The sequence below is a fragment of the Hylaeus volcanicus genome, chromosome 6, assembly GCF_026283585.1.
Source record: "Hylaeus volcanicus isolate JK05 chromosome 6, UHH_iyHylVolc1.0_haploid, whole genome shotgun sequence".
In the NCBI taxonomy this organism is placed as follows: Eukaryota; Metazoa; Arthropoda; class Insecta; order Hymenoptera; family Colletidae; genus Hylaeus; species Hylaeus volcanicus.
Window position 1 is genome coordinate 23144979 of NC_071981.1, and position 25025 is coordinate 23170003.

At 47.2% G+C, this 25025-nt stretch overlaps 1 protein-coding gene across 1 annotated transcript in view; it reads left to right on the plus strand.

Moving 5' to 3' along the window:
- Nucleotides 1–13860, plus strand: part of LOC128877923 (fringe glycosyltransferase) — a 75031-nt gene extending 61171 nt beyond the window's left edge. The window contains exons 7-9 of the mRNA XM_054125588.1: nt 9254–9419; nt 10597–10682; nt 12043–13860. Coding sequence (XP_053981563.1) covers nt 9254–9419; nt 10597–10682; nt 12043–12100 — 310 coding nt within the window. The 3' untranslated portion in view covers nt 12101–13860. The remainder of the gene's footprint in view (nt 1–9253; nt 9420–10596; nt 10683–12042) is intronic.
- The last annotated feature ends 11165 nt before the right edge of the window (nt 13861–25025 follow it).

Genomic DNA, 25025 nt, shown 5'->3' on the forward strand with positions numbered 1-25025 from the left:
ACCCACGTGCACGCACGACCACAGGAAACTCGATTCCGCGCGGACAATATATCTGTGTTTCCATCATTTCCTTGTTATACGGCCCTCGACGGCTCGGGGGCCGAAGGTACACGGACCAATCGCGTTTGGAACACGTTTCACGGACTTCTCTACCTGGAACTGCAATCGAGAGACACGGGGGCGCTTTTATATCTTTCACCTGAAACGATTAATCATATTCGAAGGGGGGAGTTTCGGGCCTCGGAGCGATCGTTTGCTTTGGGAAAGGAAAAGGTGTAAGAAGGAGGCTTTATCATCGATGTTTGTTAGGCTCCTCGGCTATTCGTTTACGGTAAAAGTAAGAATTTGGTGTGCAGGGTGAGATATTTAAAGCGAGGCACCCAAGTAATTCGGTTGGTTTTAATAATGGAAAGAAACGGAACACCTACGAACGAAGTTGGACGACCCTTACTTCATTACGAACAATTGAGAAACGTCGGGATGGAGAAGTGGGTTTTCGGAACCGACGAGTGGAATCTCCCTGTGGTAGGCAGACAGGAATGGCCTGCGACTCTATACTTATGTTTCGGCGCTACGTTTATCTTTATTTTCCCAATGGCCGCTCTCCCTCTCCGTTTTTCCCATTGAACGCGTCGAATAGATTGCGTTTCGGCAGCGTGGGTCAAAGTATTCGTCCTTTGACGATCGATTCGAACGAAAATTGGCAAGACGTGGGGTTGGCGAGGGCCACGAGTAGGTATGCGAACGAGGAGTCGGGGCGTCGAGGATCTATAGATCACTGGATCGGGCTGGCCCGCGTACACGTATACGCAGGAATGCCCAAATTGGTTTCACCAGCCGCGGGTTTATAGATGTACAGGCCGCGATCGCGGAGAGGAATCCAATTAGGCGAGCAATAATGGAATCAAAGAGATCCTCGAACGCGAGACCGCTCTTCCCTCTTTTCTTTCTCCCGTCCCTCTACCCCTTTTTTTCTCCCTTTCCATCGAGCCCGTGGGATTTCGACGACACGTTTGTTTGTTTTCTCTCGCTGGTCCGATAGCGGGGAGCCGTTCGGTTGCCAAACAAACGCGAACGATACGCGGACTGGTCGTGGAAATGGATCTTTGTCGACGAGGTGCGACGATCGGGATCGACAACAGGATGACACAATTGCGAGCTCGTTCGTCGATACCCACGTGTCGCTTTGGTAACGTTTGTGCCAGATGCTGTTGCTCAGTTTCGGCGACTTTTAGCTTCTGTAGTAGACGTTTACGAAAAGAGTCGAGAAAGAATTTAATATTATTTGTTTTATCCATCCTTGAATTTAGTATATTTCGCATAGAACGTATCTTCTGTCTATTAGATCCGTTAGATAAGCTCCTGCAATAAGTCACCAGAATTCACGCAGTATTGCATTAATTTTGGGTAAATTACTTCGGAAATTAAAGCTGAATCTAATTATTTTCCGTAACAGGATAAAACTTGATAGCGCTGATAAAACGTACGTTCCTTTCGCGATAAACAATCCGTGATCGTGATTCGAGGTGGTCGTTACAGAAATTCGAAAGGAAGACGCGAAGGTAGGATTGAATCGCGACGGATGGAATTCCCGGTGTCGAGATTGAAACGAGACGATCTCGAAGGGATCGCGACGGCCGTCAACTCGTCTATCGATATCGCGATCGACCAGTCGGCGGAAACTATCGGAGCGCAACGCGTGCACGTACCGGCACTTCATTCGTCGCGGAACGAGGCGGCGGATCGTTCCCCATCAGAAATGGAAGACACTCGGTGCCCCGGGGCGCCACTCGATCGATGGAAACGCGCGACGGATCGATATCGATCTCGTCCAAGGGGAATTCCAACGGGATTGAGACGTGCTCCTCGAGATCCTCCAACTAACGTCCATCCAGGAACAGTTTCACGCTGCTTTTTATGCAACTTCGCGATTGGTCGAGTGGCCTGTTTTACGAACACCTGCGAGATTGTTTTTTAGCTTTATTAGTTGCAATTTAGTTGAGATTTACTTCGAGATTTACTTTATCTTAGCTTTTTACTTTAGCGACTTTACTTTAACGCGTCTCGGTACGACTATTATCCAGCAGATCTTGTCCAGCAGGTGCGAGTAATCGTTGCTTGGACAGTCTCCAGCTGCTAGGTATCTTACTAGTGCGTAAATAGTGTAAACGTATGTCGAAGTGATTAACAGCGCGAGTTCCACTAAATGAGACAAGATCCGATCTTATCAATGGATCTTATCCAACTAGGAGAACCAGGTTGAGACGAATTAATATTCCTTTTTGTAACGAGACTGTTGGCATTAACGATCCTTTTTTTGTGCAAGTTTGAGCTCCCTGCGATTACTTACTCCTTAGATCAAACACGTCCGATCCAAACTTCCTTGGATGCAAACTCCCTTGGATGCAAACTCCCTTGGATCGGATCTAGACCGACCCAAGTAATTTTTAATCGTCGAAACGGATTCGTCCTTTCACGGATTCAATTTGCAATTAATTTCGCGAGCACCGGATGGAACGAATTACAGGAAGGATAGGCGAGCACGGGTGCCGGTGGCAGAAGAGAAATCATAAGTCCCCGCGACTGTGAAAGTGAGCTCGTTAGGCTAGGTCGCGGACACTCCGCGCGCATTTGCAATGCAACGAGGGTTCCACGACCGCGAAGAAAACGAGGATGAAGCGCAGGTGCGCTCCGATAGGTAAAATAAGGTGACCACGAAACGAAGACCGGTTAAAATCGCCGGTTACTTCGTTCATTCCGGCGACGAAGCTGGCTACAAATCACCTGGCTACTTCTTTCCTAAACAAAAACGAACGACTTCCTCCTCGTTTTCATCGCTGCTGGAGATTTCTACGACCGTTCCTCGGATGAACAACCAATTATTCCATTAACAAAAAATAATCGTTCCTATAACAGAATTAATGCGACGAAATTAAGATTCGTACGTAAATCAAACATTCGACTCGTTTAACAAGGCTCTAATCGATAACGCTGCTATCTTAGTTCGTTCACCTTGTCCCCCAAACACCGTCACCGGGTTCCCCTAACCATAATCGATGCAGAGGCTTCCAGCATCGGTTATTATTCCAACATCTGTGGCAAAAAGAAGCCCCAGCCCGCGGGACGACTCGAGCATACTCCCACAGCACGAAGACGACGCACCAGACCGCCGAAAAATCGAAGGGTTGCGGGTAAACAATTTCTTTCCTCGGCGAAGGGGGAGCTCCCCTCTGCTCGACGATTTTCTCACGCTCGCCGATCGCCGAAAATGTTCCGGCTATGCGCGTCCCAATTAGCAGAAATTCAGTCGCGCCGAGGTACCAAAAGGCCCGGCCCGGTAAAGTGGAACGTCCAATTAACATTTTCCAAGAGTCGAGGATGAAAAAAATAGGCTTTGAAGTAACCTTTGGCGTGACTCTGAATAAAGTCGATAAAACGAGTCAGCGGCATTATTCGAAAAATTTGTTCGAAAGCGCGTGTAACGTACACGTACACGCGTATACGTGTGTCTACTGTCTTCTCCCAATGGAGTTTCAAGGCACGCTCCATTCTTTATACAGTTTTTTTTTTTTTTTTTTTAGAAGAAATTTGTTTAAATTAAATGGTAGGTTTGATGTTTCCAAGAGGATGTTTAATTCTCTCATTATGAATATGTTGAAGTATACAGTATATGTTGTAGTGTATATAAATATATACACGTATAACCTTATTTATATATATATATATATTTATAATACAAAATTCAATTGAGAATATCAAAACTATTATTTAATTTAGTTAAACTCCTTCGACAGACATAGACGGTACGAATATTTATGGGATCTCGACTGTATGTGTGTATTCACATAAAAGTCTGATTGGTCATACTAATATTAGAGAACCTCATAATCTCCAAATAATCTGGAATGTTTGTAATAAGTTTTACGTACGATTCGATTGTCGTTGATATTGAGACCAGCCCATAAAGACCTTCGACTTACTTCCAAGACCCGTTGAAGGTTCGATTCAGACCCAACACGAGCCACCGCGTCGCTTTGGACCTTCCCTTAAAAATCGGCGCAAACTTACCGACCAATTGGACGCGTTTCCCTCGGGTAACAAAAATTCCACCCCCTTCCCTCCGGGTCAGCGACGACTCCCTTCTTTCGCGGAGTGTCTCGCGTCCTTCTTTTTTATGATCCAGGGGTGGTATAAGCCTAGAATCGGGAGACGAGAGGAGAGCCATTCATTAGCGAATACCATCGAGCGGATTCTCGTATCCTTCGTACCTCGATTCCCTCCTCTCCCCGTCGCCGGAGTCCACTCTTCGGTCTTTTTAATTGGCCAGATTAGTCCCGAAATCGCGTACCCTTCTCCCCCCTCTCTGGTCCGTTCAGGGGGCTGCTCCTCTCTCTCGCTCTATTTCAGGGAGGCTCTGCCTCTGCCGATCGAGGATCTCCACGCCTTTTGCGCGTTGTCGCCATCGTCCAGGGCGTCCTTTCGGCACCGCCGACACGGAATATCGGCCTCGTTAAAATACCTGCGTCCACGACGAAATCGAAATTTCGAGGTTACCTCGGGGGGGACGGCGGAGACGGGACGGGATCGAAGACCACGTCCTTCGAGCTTTCCGTCTTCGTCCTGCGCTAAATAACCCGTAAGGCGGGGGGCGGGCGGGACAGGATTTCGCTGATACCTCGCTACGTACCCCGTTTCTCGGGGAACATTCCGGGCAAGCCTTTTGCGCGAGCGGAAACCGAGTTAACGAAGGAAACCGGGATTCTCGAGCGCTCGCTCCTGTCGCCTCGAGGACTCTTTGATTTATCTCGGTGAATGAGACGAGAGAAGGAAGAGAGGGGCGAGGAGGAAACAATGTCCGCGAGCAGTGGGGCATCGTCGGTCTCGAGTATCAGGACTCTTGGATTTTCGAAGATATCGCGTGAATGTTTAACTCCTTGCCCATATTTTGACGAGTCTGATTCGTAACGAAGATTTTCGCCCAAACATGAATATCACGAGCCAGGCTCGTAAACATATTGCCAGGCTAAACGTAAACATCAGTTTCCGGCCCAACTTTCGTCGAGCTAAATGACACGGGAAGGGATTAATATAGTTTTCCAGATGCAAGCAACGCGTCCTATCCGAACAACGATTCCTCCGGGAATTCCTCTGGGAATCGTTGTCATCGATTGGTTTGTTTAACGGCTGACGGAGCCATCCCCTTTTTGCTCCGTTGTTTGTTACGGTTCCGCGCGAACACGTTTAACGTCGCGTCGAGAAAAACGCGTCAGAGGGGATCCGATTTAGCGCAAGGAAAATCTCGACGAGTTTCCCCGCGGCGAGTTCCCATCCATGGGAACAGTTTAGAACGGGAGATCGAGTCGACCGCATCGACGAGTATATTTCGAGACTCGACGCTGCGGCCGACAGCGCTCCGAAATTTAAACGAAGGAACGATCTATTCCGTCTTCTCTACTCGGGAACCGTCTAGTGGTAACCGATTCAAACTTGTTCGGATCTTTGAAAGTCAGACCTAACGAAGACCTGTCGTTCGATCCGAGTCGAAGTCGAATCCCGAGGCGCAGTCCGATCTAATTGTTGCCTAAGCCGGAGCCCCAGTCCAGGGTTACCGTACGGGTTGAAATTTCGATAAATCCGTCCAATTGGAGGATTCTTTCGTCGCTATCTTTCCCGATCGTCCCAATTTATTCTCGTTTCCTCGGACATACCGGTGAAGTTGAGCAGACAAATGTACGATAGGCGGCGAGCCTTTGAGACATTTGTCGGTCGGTGTTCTCTCACGAGGAGGAGGTGCCGGCCGATATACAAGCGTGCTCACCGAACTTGTGACTACCGGTCGCCGCTCTAATTGGCACGATTTATGTCCTCCGCGACCCGTGAGTCCTCTCGCCTCGGACCAACGACGGACGACCCGTCGCCGTTTCCCCAAATTTTTGCCCGTTCGCTCTGATAAACCAAATTCCTGTCCCAGCCACTTGGAACACCTTGGGCTGTTTACGTATGGCTTCATCGGTAGGTAAGACTGGAATCAAAGCGGGACTCGAACGAAGAGGGTAGAGCTCGATGAATTCGAGGAGGGAAGAGGGACTTTTATGATTGAAAATCATTTTATTTTCGATACATGGTAGGTGCTAACGAGGAAATGTAACGTTTGCGACATACAATGAAGAATGGATAGAGACAGGGACAAATGGACAGATATGAGATACTGAAAAATGCGGGGGTGCTTAATTTTTCAAAACTGAGCTTCCTGGTTTTGGCCCTCGTTAGGTAATCGCCAACTGTTCTAGGCCTTGGTGTTCGCGAGTTTTATTTACAAGGTTGAGAACCGAAATTGGAACATCGCAACGCATCTTTAACCTCTCACGGCTGAATTTTTCTCCTCTATTTATCCGCACGGCAGAGATCAACGCGAGTTACTTGTAAGCAGTAAGCCACCGTAATGGCGCGTCGTTCCTGAGAGGTTGATTCTCGAATCACGGCCGAGCGAAATTAATTCTTCGCTCCGTGCAACAGGAATCGTTGCTGCTCGCGTGCCCCCGCTCTCCGTCGCTCGATATTTTATTTTCTCTGGAAACGATAAAACGGAGCGCCGTTCGACGCCGCGGTCGAATTAATGGGCGGAGATCGATCCGTTTAATAGGACGCGTTATCGCGTAATCGATGGAAATTCGTTAGGGCGAACGATGGAACGCTGATACCGCGGTGGCAGCAGTCGGGGGACCTAATAAATGCGAGGGGGGTTCGGTTTAATGCGAGCGACCAGTTCCAAGCGACGACCGAGAGAAGACGACGACAGCCGTTGGCCGCGGCAGGTGCACGCTCACGGACTAATCTACATGCGTGGAATGCCGTTAAATTAAGGAGCCAGCCTCCTCCTCTTCGTCCTCCTCCTTCTCCTCGCGCAATCCGACAATTAAACGCTCGGACTCCGCTCCGTTCCATTCCGCAACGAACGCACCGGTCGGTCCCTCGTTACTCTCCCATTATCAGATTCTAATATTTCTCGCGGCCGAAAGTCTCCGTGGGCTCCCGGTTCGCCGGGGAATCGAATGACGTGGCATCGTTACCGATTAACCCTTCGCCGACTGTGTTCGGATGTACCAGATAACGTACTTCTTCTGCCTCGGATGTAATTCTTGCGCCCTGACTGTTTATCAGTGGTAACACTCGGTGCATACGTTACCCGTACCGCCCTTTCCACGCCATGTTGAATCGTTCTCGACTCCTGGTCCATAGCGGAAGCTCGGAAGTCCATCGTTCTAATTCTCGCCAATTATAAAACACCGCTAGAAATTACAAACGTCGACGTATCTTTGACCCTTCCAGCTGGTCGTGCCCCATAATTCGATTCTCTGAAAAAACGAGCCGAGAAAACGTTCGATCGACACCGGACGATAAGCACGTTCCGAGTAACGTTACGACAAGCTGCAGGAACTCGGCCTGTTCCATCGCACGAAGCAATTAACTCATTTTCATAGTTCGCAGGGTGACCGTGCGGCAACCCCTTCGCGACCAACTTATGGGAAAAAAGCGGTACGAGGCCTGGAAAGGGCGGCCCTCCCCCCAACCGCGAATAAATTACACCGTACAGAGGCGGAAAGTCACGCGATGGGGACCCTCGCTCCTTAAACCTTTCGCGTGCCACCAGAGACACGCATGCGCGATTAAGATCGACAGGAAACAGCCGACCCAGGACGACGCGATTTCCCTGAAAAGAATCGTCGCTCCGCAAGGAGGGGCCCCTTTTGTGTTCGAATCGACCGAAACTTGTTTCGCCAAATTTCGCCACTCTGTTTGTCCACTCGGCCGCTGGTGTTGCTCGCGATGAACTCGAAAGGCCTTGGATCGGGTTCAACGTACGCGGTGTGTTTGGAATATCAACGGAGAACGTTTAGGGAGCTCCTAGTCAAGGAACAATTTTCCTTTCGGAAGGGCTCCGATGATTCTGAAGCTGCTTAGCTTGAATTAAAATGGTCGTTGGCTGCGAGCTTTACCGATCGAGTGACCTACGTTGCCGAGTCTTACCGACACGAAGCATTGCTTATCGACTGTTCTACGATACCAAAATTTATCGATAGAGTACTCTACGTTACCCATTCTTACAGAGTACGGTATACCAATTCCGAGTATCGTTAATACGTTTTGTAACAAATTCTTGGGTTTGGGTTTACAAAAATTTACGCACAAGTTTCCTCTTTTCATTCCTCTTGCATTCAGGAAACGTATGGCATACGAAGGGATAGTTAGCAACGTCCTAAATATAGTCGAGGTTCTCCAATTTTTATCAATCGCGTATTTATCGCCGCACGCGGTCTCCGCGATAAATTGCTCCTTTTCCGAGTCCTAGCCTTGGCTATTTCGAAACGAATGGTACTTTCGGTAGTAAATAATAATTACTGTTACTTACGAGTCGCGCTGTCCAGGTGTCCTGGGACACCCTGGCCACGCGAACGCGTGCAAGCTCGCAGAACCAAACGCTCGTAGAGTCGCGGAATTTATTATCGTTGGAAGGTCCGTCTTGGACTTGCTCTCCGGCTCGTTCCTCTTCCGCTCTTCTTTCGCTGGGACCACCCGTCCCACGGAGCCAATAAACACCGGACAATCCTAGCACGAGCTGGGAGCGGTTACCCGAGGAAGTCCTCGCGACTGGGTCCGCTTCGAAACGACGAAAAAGTATCGCGTGCGACCTGGTCGTTCCGTAACTCATACGCTCGGACGACACCTCGATTCTGACGCTAGATATGCACCCAGAACTATATCTTGATAGTTTATGATACGTTAGTTTCAATAAATATCGGTATAATGTTCTTTGTTAACGCGCGTAGGATACTCGGTCGATAAATCAGACCGATGAGACGATAATACAGAACGCTCCGTCGGCAAATGCTTGTGATCCACAAAGCACCAGCAGAGCGTGCTACGTTATCGACGGAATAGCGTACCCTATCGACAGTAAATAAAAGTATCGTTACGTACAAACTTTCCACTCGACTTTTGTGCCTCGAATATTCTAGAAATTCGATCTGAGAGTCTCTTTTCCGTAGCAGTCGTCATCCCAATTAAATTTGCGTAAAATTCGTCGGACCATGTCCAAGAAGGAGGGAGAGAAATGTTCGCTGTGAGATTCGCAAAGTTCGTCGCGGGCGTCGCTCCCGACCAGAGTTTCTTCTTGGCCAACAAATTGACGCGTTCCAGGAAACGAGCACGTTACGTCGACGACGCGAGTAACGATTGTTTGTTTCTGTTTCAGGGGCGGAAAGTTCATCACGGTGGGCGACAGAATCAGGCTGCCCGACGACGTGACGATGGGCTACATCATCGAGTACCTTCTGAAAAAGCAGCTCACCGTCGTCGAGCAGTTCCACTCGCATCTCGAGCCCATGAAGTTTCTCAACAAGGACACCTTCGGCGAACAGGTAACTCTCTCGACTGTGCTTCGACTCGTACCACGTTCCAGTTCCGCCGTTTCATACTCACTGTCGATTTTCTGACGCGACTCCTCGACTCGACGATTCCGAAATTCGACCATCGACTCGACTCCAGAATTCCCCGATTTACTAATTTTGCGATTCCACGTTCCTACGGTTCCGCGATACTCTCCTTTCCTTTTTATTTCCTGTCGACGGTCTCGTCTGGTCGCGTCACGTAGCTCGACGCTTTGTGCGCTCAATCTCGACCCGCGATCCACGCGGTGATTAATTGATCCGGTACGAGCGGGGGATTAAAAAAATTAGTGGTAGGAGGGACGCGGGGAGGAGGCGACGGAATTAAGATCGTACGGGCCGCAGTGTGAAGTCTAATCGCGAGTAATAGAATAATCTCCGCGATGAATCACCGCGGCTGCTTTCCTTCACGGGACACAATGGCCATTATTTAATCGTGGCCGGTCTCGTCCGTTTGTTCGGAAATTATCCTCCGGCTGAACGACTCATAGAAAACCAGGTGACGACCACCGCGCTCGCCCCTATCCTCCGAACACCAGGTGTCGTCGTTGCTCTTAATTTACATACGGTCATTCTTTCTAAAATAATTATTAAGGACGCTTTTGGTCCAGTTTTTAACGGTGATCGAAGAAAAATTAGAATATCGGAAGAAAAGTATTTAAAGACTGTCCGAGCTGTAAAAAATTGTAAAATATACCCGAGAGTGGAATGCATCGAATCGTGAGACGAAGTTTCTGCGATTGAACGCTAACGTCATTCAACACCGAAACGGAGTAAGGGATTCTTTTTTTCTGCGGATCTACTTCGGTAGCCGAGCAAGCAGGAAACACGAAACGTGAAAAGGAAACTTTCCATCGACCGAACGTGATCGCATCGCTTGGCGAAACGCACGCAGAACAAATATTATCGTTCTGCTCGTGGGTAGAACTTGATCATGCTTTCGGTTTCGCGTTTCACACGAGCAACGAGCACGCGCGATACACGTTACTCGAAAACAAGCCGTATCGCGTTCTACAGGGTTCATACAGGTTTATCGAATTATAATTAAAAGCGGTTTCTTACTTCAAATGTATCCTACAACTTTACTCGATCGCATGAATTAATCTGAGAAACATTCCTGCACGAACGTTCCTTTCTTTTCCTTTTCCAGGTGTCGTTCAGCTACTCGAAGGGCCCCAGGGACGAGTGGAATATCCTGAAGATTGACGGCTTCGACATGAAGGACGATCCAAAAAGGTACGTTGCAACTAGAACACAAAAAAAAAATGCTTCCAGCGATAACAGTAAAAATGCTGAACTTCTCTATTACGCGTTCTAATAAATCCCGCGAGGGCAATAGCAAAGACGTAACGTTCCGTAAACGCGAGCCGAGATAGAGGTGACGAGCATGCGCAATCCCGTTGGGTTCAATTTGTCGTTTTTACGATCGAGCTGGAAGCAACGGAGGGAGCAATTAGCCGCAGGCTCGACGCGCAACTGAATCCTCTTCTTCGTCCTGTTTCCCGCGAAGGACGCGTTCCTCGTATCATTTTCCCGTTTTCTTCGAGCCGCCTCGCGGCCGTTCCTCCGTAAAGGCTCGAATTGCCGTGTAATTGCACTGCCCGTGTGCCACGGCTGCTACACAGTGCTTCCCAACAGGTGTGCCTGCGCCTTACAGTGTGGCCAAGTCGCAAAAAAGTCATTCGCGATAAATTAACGAGAGGACTTCATTTAAGGAAGACGTTCCATCACTCAGAGATGCAGCAGGAATTATTCTTACAGCATTGACAGAGCAGTCGAGGATCGTTGGAATGTTTAAAAAGATAAAAAGATACGATTTGTATCATTTTGTTACCTGACGAATTCAGATGTAAAAGCAGACGCACGTAACACAAGTAATTGATACAGAAGTTGGTAATCGTATAGAAGCGTTCGCACGTGATAATAGTTACTATAAAATTTCTTTGTAACGTTGATAGGATTTCTGGTATTTACCATCAAAGCGTGTACGACGTAAGAAAGGTTGGGAAGCACTGGATTAGCGGGCAGAAGACGGAAGCGTGGCGACGGCCAATAATAAAGATGCCCCCGCACGGCGTCGTGCTCGCTGGTTTTAATTGACTTTATTATAATTACCGCTTTCACGAGTCCCGTTCCTCGTCTCCGTGGTCTCCATTCTTTCTTGAGGAGTTTTCGGCGCGGATTTTTAGCGTCGTCTCCCCTTTGGCGCGCCGACAAACTTTTCCAGGACTGTGCAACTCAAGGATAACGGGATAGAGGGAAAGTCCGTTCGACTTTTTCACGTGAAATTTCATTCTCTGCGAGGTTTATTCGAAAGATTTTCTTCGATTCTTATCGATAACGGATTTATATTAAAAAAATTGGAAAAGTAGTAAGAGGTAACTGGCAGTGACTGCGAAGATCAATTTCGATCTAATCAGACGTAGAGACAGTGGTACAAAACTCGAATACGAAGTTTCATTGAAATTCCACATACAAAACTCACGACACGGTTAATAGGTAGACGCTGGAATTAGAAAGTCAGATTTCTGGGTAGCTAAAGCGTTAAGGTTCAGAATTCCCGCGTCGACGTGTCGATATTTTTTTTTAATTACAGATTCAGATCGATCCACTGCCATCTGTTCCCCCACGTACCCAATTGTCCGCACAGATGATGACCAGCTGGACGAGTCGTGGGGTACGACGGAGGAGAATGGAAAACGAGGCCGTAGACTCCGCGATCTCTCGTTGCTTTCAGCCAAAAGTCGACGAAAAGGTGATCGTGGACGAGCTAAGGGTGATCGATTCTTTTCAATAAAGTAATTCCGAAAATGGATATCAACCCTTCGCACTCGGAGCCATCTCCTTAGGTCTATCCTGTGTATCTCAGTACGCGCACCTATATTTCAATTTTTGTTTTCGGGTCAATTAAATATAAAACTTCAAAGAGATTTCGTCTTGTATAATTACTTGGAAAATTTGTCAGTCCTAAGATCGTCCTTCGGAGTGGACATGCGAGTGCAAAGGGTCGAACGAAACCTTTCGAAAAATCGTGTGCGCGAAGCATGTGTGTCAGAGAGAGAGAGAGAGAGAGAGACGCGTGTAGATGTGTACAAAGGTGTAGATACGACCAGGGCTCGGTTCGCGTTTGCGTCGACGGAAAACGTTGATCGCGAGCCACTGGTCGCCCCCAGGGCCGAATGCCAATGGCGGATCGGCGATCCAGGCGACGAGAAAATCGTCTGCGCATCGTTCGAGGTGCTCGACTCGAGGCGGAAGGCTTTAATTTCCAAAAAGATTAATTTTAAACGCGTAGAATTATTATCGAGGATTCGCCATCGGCGTCTCGCTTGGCCTGGGTTAGGTATTTATGCGCGCGTTAGATGAAAAGACGTTCCAGACGTTTTAGTAAATTCACGCGATGGGGAAAAATGATGGATTTTCCTGTGATCGGTGGATACCGCGTGGATTGATTGTATATAGGGAAATAGAGTAATCGGTGGTTGTATATAACACTCGAGGGACATCTAATTGTTGCAAAGCATCGTTGACGTTTAATTCGTATTAAAACTATCGATGATCAACGATGATATCGCGCCTCTTTTACGTAGCGAAGTATATCTGAAATTAGTGGATGAAGGAGGTAAATAAAGCTTCTGATGTTTGCAATCGGGTGAGTTGAATTGGTTCGATAGTTGTAGGGTTGAAGGGTTAACTTGTTCGTGGATCAGGACTCGATAACGTTGGGTGCCCCTCGACCATAATTGTATTATAAGACGAGAGATGCAAGGAATATTTGGCGACATTTTCGTCGCCGTGAATTTATAAAATTACCTTAAGCTAGTCTCTTGTGTAAAGAAGCAAATGGCCGCACAATGTGATATTTAAGGGATGCGAGTTGATTCGCGTTGACACTTTCGCGAGTGGAGGGGGAATCGGACTTACTGTCAGCGAAAAACCCAGAGTTGCTCTTCTTATTTCCTGTCTGTTATTCGAGTAAAATATTACCCTGACACGAGGCACAGACATTCTTCTACGTCGACTAAAATTTTCTATAATCTTCAACAAAGAGTAAATTAAACGAAATCTCGACTTTCTCATCTTCGTCTATTCTCCTCGGTTCATGAATAAAATAAGGGGTCCGGTTCCGTTCACCGTTCGCGTTCTATCGATCGAATCAGTGTGCAATATCGAGAGGGAGAGAGTAAATGTTCGCGGATGTGATTCGTGGTTAACCGTCGGATTAATTGTTTTTTCTTTTGGAATTCGGAGAACCCACGAGGGAGCTCGTGTTGTACACCTGTTGCGTCGACCGTGGGGAACAAAATAGAAAAAAGTGGATTCCGTCGAATGGAATCAAAGAATGCAGCGATGAACGATTATATGTTGTAACAATGATGTTTTATATAATACACGATATCTATATTGTAAATGCGATTTCGTCCGTTTCCTGTCATCTGTTCCCGTGAGAAAATCCATTTCGTCGTTGATCCCGAATTATTCATTTGCAGGAACGCTGACGATATTAAATAAAAATAATATCTCGACGGACGCGTAACTCGAATTTAAAAATGCAAAAAGTGCAAAAATAAAAGGAAAAGAAAACTCCTCGTGTAGGAGGATCGAAGCGATCCATAGATCCAGGGAACCAATCGATCGCGACTCTTACCCGCGACTCCTATCCCAGTACCACCATCTGTTCCGATCCTGAGGAAGCAGGCGACCGCGTCGGTAAGGTTGCTCGCCTCGGCCCTCGCCTCTGATTTCCAACGCTGAAGCAATTATTTCCAACGACATCACGTTCCAATACCTGCGCGAAAGAACCAACGAACCAATCCTCTTCCACGTTGGCGAGTGCCGACGTCGCGAAAGGTACCGACCGAGAGCAAGGTCGGTTGCGGCGTCAGTTACGCAGCGATCATCGGTCACGAAGGAACGCGCAGGTAAGCCGTACCAGGTAAACGAACCTACCTTCGAAAGCAGGTGTGATCGTATAGAATTCTTAAATCTTTTATTTTTCTTTCATTTTTATATTCATTCATTTACTATTTTCTTTATTATTCCGTCTCTTGTATTCGACTTGCTTCAACTACAGAAAGACGAATATAATCGCTCAAAAATCGTATTCGCTTTTCAACTTCACAGCGAATACAACCAGGAATACGGTCAATAAAAGAGTCGAGATTTTTCAAAAATTGCTACGGTTATTCGATAACGAACAAAACAATTCTGGACCCTCGTCGATGGAAAAGTTATTTCTCGCGATTGCCATTTCACGATTCGCGCGTACGCAGAGGTGCACGCCTACGATACGGTATATTCGTTCCATACATGCCTGGGCACATATTTACCCGAGGCTCTTTGCAAAAATTTATTCCCCCCGTCTCCGAGAGATCCGAGTTATTCACGTCGAGTATCGCAGTTATATCCGCTCGCATTTCTCGCTTGCTCGCTCCCACGCCACGTTTTCTGGCTTAAATTTTCTCGAGAACGTCGCGTCTCGTTCGATATTCGACCGGAAGTGCAACCGTGCACACGATCCAAAGACCCGGGGAACCGAGGGTCGAGGTAGAAGGTGAGCGAATGAAAAGGGCCGCGACCTTCCCTCTGGTCGAGGGAAAAGGTAAACAAATTTGCAGAGATAGGTATTCGTCGCCGGAGTCGTTCGCGTTCATTCGAATTTTAGTTGTCACGGGGAAGGTTGGAATTTTTGTTTCTCGTTCGAGTTAGAGAATTCGAGTTAGAGAGCGTAGTTCGAGCATACAGGATGGCTCGAGAACCCCTGGCATTGTAGTCGAGGCTAAATTTGATTCGAGAGTTAATTACACCGTACTTCGGCTTTTGTTCGACCAAAGCCAGCAAGCCTGCGATCTATTCGCGAAGTGGAAACTAAATTTTAGCTAGATTGCCCTTAGCGACGCCTTCTACTGTAACTAAAGCGAAGATTTAATTCGAGATCGATGAACGTAGACTCGTTCATCGATCTACCGATCCGCTGCTATTACGTTTAAAATCGTCAAGATTTCGGTAGGACATTACGAAAATCGACTCGATCGTAATTGTTCGCACGAGTTTGCAAATTTTCCGCGATCCAACATCGGCTCTACAATCCAACGAAGATAAAGCATCGATATCGTCGCGCGAGACACCCGGTAGAATACTTGCTCGATTGGCTGGAGCAACGGCACGGTCGAAATTGCAACTGCAATGATACGTATGTAGTTGCCGGATGCAATCGGACACGAACGAAAAGTTTTCCAATAAAAGATGTTTATGTCGGGCCGAACGGAGAAACGATGCTACCGTTCACGGGCTCGTTACGACCGTCGGAGGAAATATCGCGAAGAAATTTTTAGGCCGCCGCGAAACGATCGATCGTACGATCGTCTGTTCCGTCGAGGAATATTTATGAATTCTCGAAAGGGCATGCTACGAGACCGCGGATCTAGGGTGAACGTCGCTTGTACTGTTCGCTACAACCTCCGTCCTTCGCGCTCCCTCTGTACGGTTCGCTTTGAGTGGAAGGGCTCGGAACTTCGGACGAAACACTCATTGTCTGTTCACCTCTTGAAAATGTGATAATTGACAGGGTAACGCAACCTTTGGCTATAATTTTTTTTTTATAATTTCGTGCAACACAAATTCTAGACAGTGTTAAAACAGCTTGTGCTTTTCCTTGGAGCTTCGAGAGCAATTAAACAAAATCTAGATCACAACACAAACAAAATATTTTTGCTTATATTTGTTACGTCGTCGAGCCTCTTTGTCAATTATAATGTAAACTAAACACAGAGACGTTTTCCCCTTTTTTCAAACATTGTCTCGTCGACTAAAGGTCCCAAAAAAAAAAATGCAATTTCGAGCGAAGGCCTTCCAGCAGGGTACTCGGTTCCTTCGATAGAGATATTGCTCCCTCGTCGCGTTCTCTCGCATCTCGAGAGACACCGTAGAAATTTGATGCTGTAATATCGGATGACTCGGTCTCTGCACATACTTTTTAAATCGATAGTGTCTCGCAACGTCGGAAATTCTGCCGGGGTAGCGTACACCTCGCGCCCCGTTTTCCCCGAAAAAGGTCAAAGGGGGAAACGAGCCGTCTAGTTCCTCCCTCGAGTCGCCGTTTTCACCCTCGCGGGCTACAATTTCTTACGGCGGTACCCAACATTTCCATTACGTCATCCTTTGCTCGATAACTAGCGGAATTCGATGACCTGCAACGAAACGACCTTCGAACGATATCCAGCACGAAAGGATATTGATTCAACCGCGTCAGGGTCGGTCGAAGGTCGAGCCAGTTTAGATCTTAGAGTACGCGTACATTTCTAATTATTAACCCTTTGCACTCGAGGTGCTTCGTCGATACTTTTTTTTAGTATCTTCCAGCGACTCGAGATGCTTTCTTAGCATTCTATGGCCATGAAGTCTAAACTACCTAGATTTGAGAATTTCGCCGACAATCATTTTATTAACACTTCGAGTTCCAAAGAAATTACACCTGAAGAAACATTGTTGCTGATAGACTTGCTGCGTGAAACCTAATGGTGACTGAGAGTCACTCCTCGAGTGCAAAGGGTTAACCAACTCCGTAAGTAGAATTGGCGAGAAAAGGTCAGACATGAACGAGTCAATACTACGTACTGAACGAGACAATTATTAACCCTTTGCACTCGATACCTTTTTTTTAGTATCTACCAGCGACTCGAGATGCTTTCTTAGCATTCTATTGCCATGAATTCTAAGCTATCGAGGTTTGAGAATCAGGTCACCTTTACCTCAACCACAATCATTTTATCGGCACTTCGAGTTCCAAAGAAATGAAACCTAAAGAAACATTATTGCTGATAGATTTGCGACGTGAAACCTAATGGTGACTGAGAGTCATTCCTCGAGCGTAAAGTGTTAATCGAAGTTTCTCGCTCCGAATACAACACGTTTCCTTATAATTTTATTAGATTCCCGTATACGTCAGGAGTTCCACGTAATGGAATCTAATCGTTCAGGGTGGTTCTCGTCACTCTATATGCCGGATATCTCATTCGGTAAAAAGAAAGTACGCGCAGCCAGTGACGTAAGAGGTCGCAGCCACGGGGTGGCATATACAGAGGAACGATGTAAGAACAGGGCTGGCTCGAATTTTCCTCGCACCCTTCGGTGTTCTCTTGTTAATTTTCCGGTTGAAACGATCTCACAAAAGATTTTATTGAAACGATTTTATGCAAGTTATAGAACGAATCGTTACGTTTTCGTTTCGTACCCACTAATCCACGGAGGAAGGGGGGTTGCGAGGAATGCGCGATCAACCCTTCGAAGAACGCATTCTCAATCGCTCCCTTTTTACTCGACTCTTAAGATCGACCTCTAACTTCTATCATTTCGAAATCAAAATATTATGAAACGAATTATCTCGCCAATCGACGACACGAAAACGCTTCGACGTCGAAAGTCGTTATCTTCGTCGGCGTCCCCGTCTGTCCACGAAATTATACTCGCGAGAAGTAATTTCCACGCTTCCATCGTACCCGTCGGAACGCTTCGGGCGGTTCCCCAAAGTTCCTCGAAGCGTTTCGAAGAAAATTTCGTTCGGGGGAGGGAAACTCGAGCGCGAATCCGTCACTGGGAAACTGAGAAGTAGAGATAAGAAGAGCGAGGGAAGGGTGGTGCAATCGTATGTAGGTCGTACTGTCAGTGCCACGACCCGGTTTCACCCCCGTCCCTCTCGTCCCGCCGCTTAGACCCAGAATCATCCCCGAAAGCGGCGTCCTGCGTCACCTCGGCTGGTCTGCAAATCCCTAAATACATTTCCACCACCCTCCACCTCATACCCCCTCTTGTCCACGTCATAATGCTGTATTATACACGGCACACCCCTTTACTCGACGAGTCATTCCCCTGCTGTGGCCAGAACTGCACCCTTTTCTCTCTCGATCCTCGTTAAGGGATCCTTTTACGTTCGTCCCAATTTTTCGTAATTAATATTCTCGTGTCGTCTATCGGTCGATTTTTCTACGATCAATCGACTTTCCTATAATCCATCATTCGATCCGCTTTTCTCAACCAACGTATCTTTCATTTTATCGAATTCTCTAACGACGATAGGGCGAAGCATCGTCTTCGAAACGATCAGGACGACTCTATCTTATCCGAGCGCGAGCACAAATTTTCATTCCCGACCTCGTAACGATTTCTCGTGATTACGGGACTCGTACGTTCCCCAAAGTAACGATCAGATAATTTCCAAGAATTCGCCCCAAGAGTCTTCCCGATCCCCTCGCGGCCCCGACGCGGAAGCAATTATCCCGAATAATTATTCAAATTGGATATCGTAAAATGATTGCCTGAAACCGTTGGAACGTTCCTTTTCTATTCGTGTTCGTCGCAGCGAGGATGCTCGAGCACCCAGCTGAATTTCTTTCCGTCTTCCGCGAGTCTCGTTCCGGGGACACTCCAGACCGTTTCGACGCGATCCCTTAAAATGCTGCGTGCCGTAATTATCACGAATAATTACGGAGATCGTACATCTATATAGGCCACATGGATGGGCAAGAGTCTTGGGAAGATGAAAATTTCCAATTACGAATGAAAACGTGGGTTCTACGATCCATGATCCTTTGAATTTTCTATAAGGGGTGACTGCAGTTTATTTTTAGGACCGAAGCATTCGAGTAAAGTAATAAATATCTGATTCAATTCTTTTTGAGTAAGTTTCCTCCTTCTTTCTTAAAAATGGATCAAGATATCCCCTCTGTAACAGCCAAGAGATTCGAAACAAAACTTTTCCCACCCTCGCTTTAACCAACTCTCATCGTACAAACCAATCGAAAATCCACGCAATACCGAGTTTACTCGCCTCGGGAGATCGGTTTCGTTTAAAACATCGCTACAAATTCCCATCCGGCCCGATTAAAGCTCAGCGAAGTTGGGGCGTCCCACTCCCTCGAAAAATTGGATCACGTCCGAGGGAAGGGAATATCTCGCGGGAGTAGGTCTCAAGCGATTTGCAACGGACCGCAGACGAAGGCGGTTAACATTCACGAGCGTGATCGAACAAATTCATTCCCGTCCCGCGGTAAGGAGTGTCAGATTACTTTCGGATCCTTGGCAAACCGTGGACCGGGAACGGTGTTCTGTCCGGTAAGCCGCCGCGGAGGATCCTGATCCCTGACGAAGAGGGCTGTTATCCGCGGTGCAGGACGTCTGCGCGGGCGACGTCCTGAATATTCAAGACGTCCTCGGGAGCAGAAGCGTTTTCGTGAATTCGAATGGATCCCTTTCGGCCCCGACGCGCCCCCCGGTCCCGCGGTAATCGACGATTCTATTCCGCGTATGCGCCCGCACGAACGTGTCCGCTGTTACTTCCGCTTGCTGGAAGGGTATCCCCAGGCTTGGAAATTTTAAGCACGCCTCCGCGACTTACTTATGTAGATAGACACGCGGATATTTGGTTTACGAAAGCGTCCTGGACGCTGGCCCACCCGGAATCTCTGCACGTGGTATCACCGACGCGGGCTAATTAATGCGTGGCTTTCGGGTTAAATCGCGGCTCTTCGACGAAACTCTTGGTGGCGTCTTTCGCCTTTGAATTCGCCCTGAATACTTTCGCGTGTCATTAATGCGTAAACATTTGCAATTTGATTCTATTTAATTAAACACAGTCGAGTACCCGTTAGAAGTCTAGGAGACGTAGGAGAAATTTTTCGCAGAATTTCTAGACTACCTCCCATAAGCCTGTTCATTTTTTTTCATCATTTCAAACGTTGTATTTACGTTTAGCGTTGATTTAATCACTCGTATAAAGTATATACTGTAATTTTCCTGTATTATTTTGTGTTCTTTTTTCTATCGTTAGCGAATAGCAACAGTAATCATAAATCTTATCTTCGTGCGTACTCTTATAGATTACTTGCAATTTGCTTGCAATAATTGCATTCGTATATGTACTTAGTCTATAATTTTGACAGTTTTAGTGCAGCCTTATAGTCTGGCACAAAATGTAAAAGAGTGATTAAGTGGGGGAAGTTATTTCGACTCGGTAACTGCTGATCGAGGGGAAGAGGCTTGTTAGGAGCAGACTTATTACAAGACTGTATTACAAACGAAGTTAAGAATTTCTTTATGTAAATGAACATTTATTTCGCGAGAGGTGAAACGACCTCTTAAGGTAAGAGTAGGTGTATCGTACCTCTTTAATTATTGTTTAATTATTGGTAACCTCTTTAATTATTGTTTCCTTTTCGGTCTCGTTGAAAGCGTCGCGTAATTTATGGACGCCTCGCAACGGCGTCGCCTGCGAGGGTCCGATCGAGACGCAGAGCAATTAAGGGACGCTGTCCCTTCTTTCCATGGGGCGGTCAGTGGCACAGCTGGCGGACGTCGAGCCTATCACAGATTGATCAGAATGTAAGGCACGCGCAACCTTTGGGAAATCCGAGCTGGCCGGCTTAATTAATTTATCGCGGCCAGACGATGTCCCGTTGATTCGAGCCGATGTTCATTATAGATATCTCGCTGACAATTATTCCTGTTCGCGCCACCGTTTCGGGGAGGATTCGTTTCGGCGAGCCGCAGATCGTGATTTTCGTTCGTTCGGCTGCATTGTTCGATTCCCCCCGCGATCTCGTTTCTTTGACTCCCGAGTCGGCGAATCAACTGGTGCTCGTAGCCCAAAACGTAATTAGAACGCATCCAACGCGTGCAATTATAGCCCATTCAACGCGCAGACCATCCATTCTCAAAGTCCAATTACGGATAGAATATACCGCGTGTTAGCGATTAACCGCGCAGGACGTTGACGAACAAGTTTGAACCTTTGTTCAACCATTGATCTGTTCTTTGCGTAAAATGGAATCGAAAGCTCCTTTACCGTTTTCCGATCGGATGCTTCGTTATCCGGATAGAAACGATTAAAGAGCGCGATCGCGCTGGAAGAAAGCTACGTAAACTTGAACCGTTCCTTCCGCAAGGAACGCTTTGGCTCGCGAAACGGAAAAGGACTTTTCGATTCGTATGGAGACGGAGACAATAAGTCTCGAGAAGGTCTCGCATTTTTAGCACCTCGCATCGTTTCTTTTTTATTGGTTTCTTCTGGCTCGAAGTTTCCTTATTTTCTTCGTCTCTCCGTCGACTTTTCCTCGACGGTTTCCTTCGACGAAATTACCGTTCCAGGACGGCCGAGAAATCTCATTTCCGGTCTGCTCTTATTCTATTTACCGGTGTGTCCCAACGTACGAGCCGCGACGAGTTCCGCGAGGCACCGGCGCAACGTACACGCGAAAGGTGGTCGTAATAACTGGGAAAGACGTAAACGAGCCGAGGCGAAACGAGACCCGCGAACCAGTCTCCTCCTTTCGCTTGCAAACGAGTTCGTTTCCCTGCTCGCTACGGACAGAGGACTAACGGCCTCGTTGTTCTTTTCTCCTGAATATTCCACGAGCGAACCAACCCCTTGGGTCTATCGATGCCCTTCGTTTCGAGGTGTTTAAATGGACGAGGGGATTGGGTTATTTCGAAGACACTTTAAGCTGACGGGCTTCGTACAAAGAAATCACCAATAAATAACAAAGCGCCGATTCGAGTATACAGAACTGAGTATACAGAACTTTATCGTACCTCGCGATGCGTCGAACACAGATTTATCTCGATACCTATGCGATCAAATAAGCGTCACGAATGATTCGATGCACGTTTCGTTCCACTCGTTAGCTACCGGAATAAAACGGTCCCTTTTATCGAAACGCACGCTTCTCCAAGTGGAGGATCCCGCTGGCAGGATTCAACGTTCCTGCAGCAGCGAAGGAGAAGCTCGAGCGTTTTTAGCTCCGTTCTCCGGGTTGTCGAGGACAATTCGCGCGCGAGGATTCCGCGGGGAGAGAGGCTCCTTCGTCCCCTAATTGCGTTATCGTAACGGGGGTAGCGATGGTAACAAGATGGAAAACGGCTCTGGAAAAAGAGCATCCCGAACGGCCGACGCGTTGGCGAGCATTAAGTTTATCGCGTTACGGGGCCTCGTCGCTGCAGCACCGCCAATTATTGCGCCATTAAAATTCTGTGACATCTCGGCCTGTCGTTTACGCTAACACCCCTCGCGCGGAGACATTTATTTTTTTGTCCTCGTTAATTCCGCGCTCGGTAAATTCGCCGTTTCTTTTGACGATAATTTTTCCTATGCTTCCCCTCCCCGCTTCGCTCGTTTCTTTTATCCATTATCGACATTATCTCCGGGAGGAACGCAAACGAGGGATAAATGGGGACAGGCGCGAGCCTGCATTCGTTCGTTTCTTATTCGTTCTAGTTTCATCGCGCAATTTTCTTCCAGGGAGATATTTTCGGAGAATCCATTTCGAGCGAAAGATACCGTCAACGTTTATCGTTAACAGTTTATCGTTAACAGTTTATCGGAAATCTATTTATAGACTTTTTCGATTCTATAATAGAATTTGTCTCTTGGAATTTATCGACTCGATTATCGTCGATGCTGAATTTTTGTAAACAGACGAGGCTTGTGATCGGTCGACCCAGTTTAATGTATACTAATATAAAAGGTTCTCTTCTGTCGCTTTCGATGCGAAAGAAGTTTCGACGAGTTGGCAAGCTTTCTCGTAAACGCTACGACACGAGACGACTAGTAGCCAGTCTATTGGCAGATAATTCACTTCACAGAGATTGTGGCGGCGGTTCGCGAGAGCGACTACGAAGGAAGCGTCGAGGACGTCGACCCCTTCTTCGTTAACGCCTTTCTTCTTCCGGAGGGTTCGGGGGCGGTGGGGTTGGCAGCGACGCAAGGGAGGCGCTCGACGATGAAAGAAAATCAAGTGCATCCCCCGAAGGGGATTACACGCTCGAGCCTTCCGTCGACCCTCTTCGAAATGCATGTCCCCGGTGCAGTCCGCGGGACCTGGCGCGGTGAAAGGACCGACAATTTCACTTTCGTTCTCGAAGGGTAGCCGGGACTGGGCTTAAGCGTCGTTTCCACGTGCAAATGCTGCCGACGCGTGCGCTACGCGTACTTACTAAACCGAAATTAGCTGGCTTATAAAAGTAGGAAATTTTAAAAAAAACAACAAACAACTAAACAACAATTACTAGTTTATATAATTTGCAAAATTGAGAAGAAAATACGAAAGATCGAAAGAAATATAGAAGGAATAACTATTCGTACATACACATGAATAATATTATCGTATAATATTATCGAATTTAATTACACGTCCAATCACTGTTAATCACTTTAGAAAATTCTGATTAATTTTGCGTCTAGTTTTTATGGAGTTTTCTAATCGGGCAGGAAGAAGTATCACCTAACCCAGACCTAACCCAGACCTAACCCAGACCAATAGCGTTTGCCTGTGGAAAGTCTGCGTTAAAGTAGCGAGGTTCCTCGACGGCTCTTCCTCTTTTCTCCCTGGCGAAAGTGTACCTTCCACCCTCCCGTGCCGATGAATGGGCCAACGGAGAACTTTCGACCTTTCCTTCTGATGTTTAACCCTGCCGAACGTTCGAGGAAAGGCGTGGAAACTAGGTGACGTTCGAAGGAATAGCTGGTATCGCTTTGCACCATTTGAATGGCGTACGACGAAATAATCGTTCAATTAATTTTTCAACTGGTTCTCAGGATATACTTTAAAACAATTTTTATCGCGTAATAATACCGTGGTTATGGTTCATCGGAGCTATTTTTCGAACAGCTGTGAAACGAACAACCTTAAGAAAGCGAAGTTCGAGAACCACTGGTGTAACCCACGGACGATTGGAACGGTGAATAAGTATAGTCTTTTATTGGGATTCCGAGTATCGACAGACTCGGATGCAACTACTACGGGAGAAGGAAAGATCAGGGCTAAAAGGAATTACGGAACGTATCGAGTCAGACGTTTTAGTCAGTCGTCGCGAGGTTTGCGACTAAACAAAAGTTACTCCGACGCTTTCCACGTTTGCTATAACCGATCTCTCTCTCTCTCTCTCTCTCTCTCTCTCTCTCTCTCTCTCTCCCCGAATCGTCAGTTTCCTCCAGCATCGAGATTCGAAACGTCTCGAGAAAAATCTAACCTTGATTATTTCGATAACCCCAAGATTGTCTCATCGCGTAGCCTCTCCATCGCCTCTCGAGTAGCATCGCTCCTTCCACTCGCAATATCTGGCGAAAAGGTACATCGAAAACTTGCAGCTTGGAGTGTACTCGCAAGTAGAACGACCGTGCAATATCTGCAGCGTCTATGCTCCTTCCTGCAAATACACTCGACCCTGTTGCAACTCGAGTTATATTCGTCAGAGATATTTGCCACATTAAGTAAAGCAACCGCGAGTATCACCGTTCCACGATATCAGTCACTCTTTTCCCATCGTACAGTACGATCCGTATATCTCGTGGCGCGAGTAGAATAGCCCCGCGATAACTGCTACTCGCGTTACAGGCCCATTGAACGCCGGCAACTTGGCTCGCTTCGTAACTAAGTAGTACGACTCGCTAATATCTGCCGCCTGTTAGAGGCTCGACTGCAACCGTTCGTAAGTTCGTTACAGGGGAACGTTACTCACCGTTGCAAACACTTTTCGCTTCTTCTACCGAGTTGGCGACCCAGTATCGAGAACTTCGCTTTCAACTCA